The 2138-nt window shown below is 34.3% G+C and overlaps 1 protein-coding gene across 1 annotated transcript in view; it reads left to right on the top strand.

The window, feature by feature from the left end:
• The first annotated feature begins 492 nt into the window (after positions 1-492).
• Positions 493-2138, top strand: part of LOC106475052 (sperm-specific protein PHI-2B/PHI-3-like) — a 12629-nt gene continuing 10983 nt past the window's right edge. The window contains exons 1-2 of the mRNA XM_022379272.1: positions 493-520; positions 1334-1640. Of these exons, the coding sequence (XP_022234980.1) occupies positions 1370-1640 (271 nt within the window). The 5' untranslated portion in view covers positions 493-520; positions 1334-1369. The remainder of the gene's footprint in view (positions 521-1333; positions 1641-2138) is intronic.

Raw genomic sequence — 2138 nt, 5'->3', positions numbered from 1 at the left:
CAAAACAACTTTTATGATGTTTAAATTCGCAGGCCTGAGTTATCGGAATATCAGGCTGTTACAGGATCTATATACTATGCTGCACCTTCTTTATCATAATATGGCAACCATTCCACACACCACAGATAAAGAACAGCTGTTCAAACTAACTAACTAATTGCTATTTCAAAAAGTATTTTCTGCAGAAAACTACCTCGGTTAACTTAAAAATTACATGCTGTTATTACGATATCAATAGTCGGGATTGGTCGTCATTTGAACAATATTTATTTTTGGTTCTTTTAAAAATTAAAGTGTCAATGAAACAAAAGTAGTAACCATTTAGTGTTGGCTTCTATCGTCTCCCCCCCTAAAAACAAACTTATATTTGTACAAATCACGCATAAAACATTCTGTGCAAAGCACGTGCACTGTTCAACCAATAAAAGTGAAGATGAAGGTTAAAGTTTTAGGTTATAGAATTAGTTGTAAGTTATTTCGAAGTAAGGAAGCGTTAGATCGGATAAGTTTATCGTAACGTGTAAGTATTTTCATAGATTTTTAGGTTGAAAGATTTGAAACTATTACATTGTTTTTTAATCTACTGAATCCGCTCTATCAATGAAAGTAAAGAACAGTAAATTTAATGTAATCAATAGAACTTTTAGTGTTGCTGAAGATTTATGATTAAGGCTTTTAAGTTTTAATAGAACTTCTACAGCCTTGGGTTGTACCATTTGAGTTTAATTTAATCATCAAGACGAATGTGGAGTGAAGTTTAAGTCTTTAGTTGTGTTCGTTTCTAATCATTACAAACGAGTAACAGTCGCCGAGTATTTCATTACAAATCGTTAATTAAATTTGATTTTAACAGTACAACTATTCGTAGAAGAAGATGATATGAATATATTGTTGAAAGTATTACAATATTACTTTAGGTTTTTATACTGTATTTATACAGTCAGATTTTGTACGCGGAAACATAAAATGATTTTGAATAATATTATTTTTGTGCTGTTAATAAACTACTAAAGAACAAGTTTTTGCAAATAACAAGCTGTAATACGATTTGATAGATGAGAGATTAAAAACATTTATTTTTCCTGCTTGTGAGTGGGTGGGTTTTTATAGTTTCTGACGATTTTTCTTCGTTTTTTTCTAACTAAGACGTAAGGAACTTTACATAACTGCTTGCTTGTAAGATAGTATTGCTATTAGGAAATGGAAAAGGGCGAATTCTATTTAATACACACGTATAGAAGCAAAATATAACTAGGACACCAAGGCTGCTTGGTTGAAAAAAAATTAAAGTTGTACCAACATTTTTATGTTATTTTTATTTATTTTTCTTAAGTTCTAGGTATCTCGACAGTTAACTTGCCACATCACAATGGTGGTGAAGGGTTCCAAAAAGGGTAAAAGTACTAAAGGTAAAATCCCTGAAAGTCCAGAACAATCTTCCACGAAAGTTGGAGATCCTGACAACCAAAACGATATAGTCCGAGATTCGCCTTTGTTGTCAGAGAACGAAATGAAACCACCGACTTCATCTTCCACTCCTTGGGACAAAGACAAGAAAATATTGGGGCCAGCCGCTCTTCGTGCAAAGACTTCACACCCCTCAGCACTGGTCATGGTTTGTGACGCAATTAACTCATTAGGCGAGTGTGACTTAATTCCTGGCTTGTTTTTATAACTATTTTCGTTCCAAAGTATATGTAAGAGATACGTTGTGAGTGTTTTAAGCCCCGTTTTTGTTCTTAATTACGACGTGATAGTGGTACATTGTTAAAAGTTAAATAATTTCATAACTTCCATATTTGATTTAGCCATGGAATATCGACTTTTTAACGACTTATTCACCAAATTGTTTGAGAGTCCATGACAATTTTTCGTGTTTCGTTATTCCTAACAGCAATGTAAGTGGTGGTGGGGGAGTATAAAAAATACTATCATTATGAACATTGCAATCGATCCAACTAATTTCTTCGTATATTTTACAGATAACCGAGTGTGTTTTTGGTCAGTTCTATGTATGTAACGGGCATATACATGGTCACTAAGGGGCCAGGTGGTTAGGGCGCTCGACTCGCAATCTGTGGGTCGCGGGTTCGAATCCCATCACACCAAACATGCTCGCCCTTTCAGCCGTGGGGGCG

Source organism: Limulus polyphemus, unplaced genomic scaffold (genome assembly GCF_000517525.1).
Source record: "Limulus polyphemus unplaced genomic scaffold, Limulus_polyphemus-2.1.2 Scaffold8022, whole genome shotgun sequence".
Lineage (NCBI taxonomy): Eukaryota > Metazoa > Arthropoda > Merostomata > Xiphosura > Limulidae > Limulus > Limulus polyphemus.
This window is presented reverse-complemented; position numbering and strand designations above follow the sequence as displayed.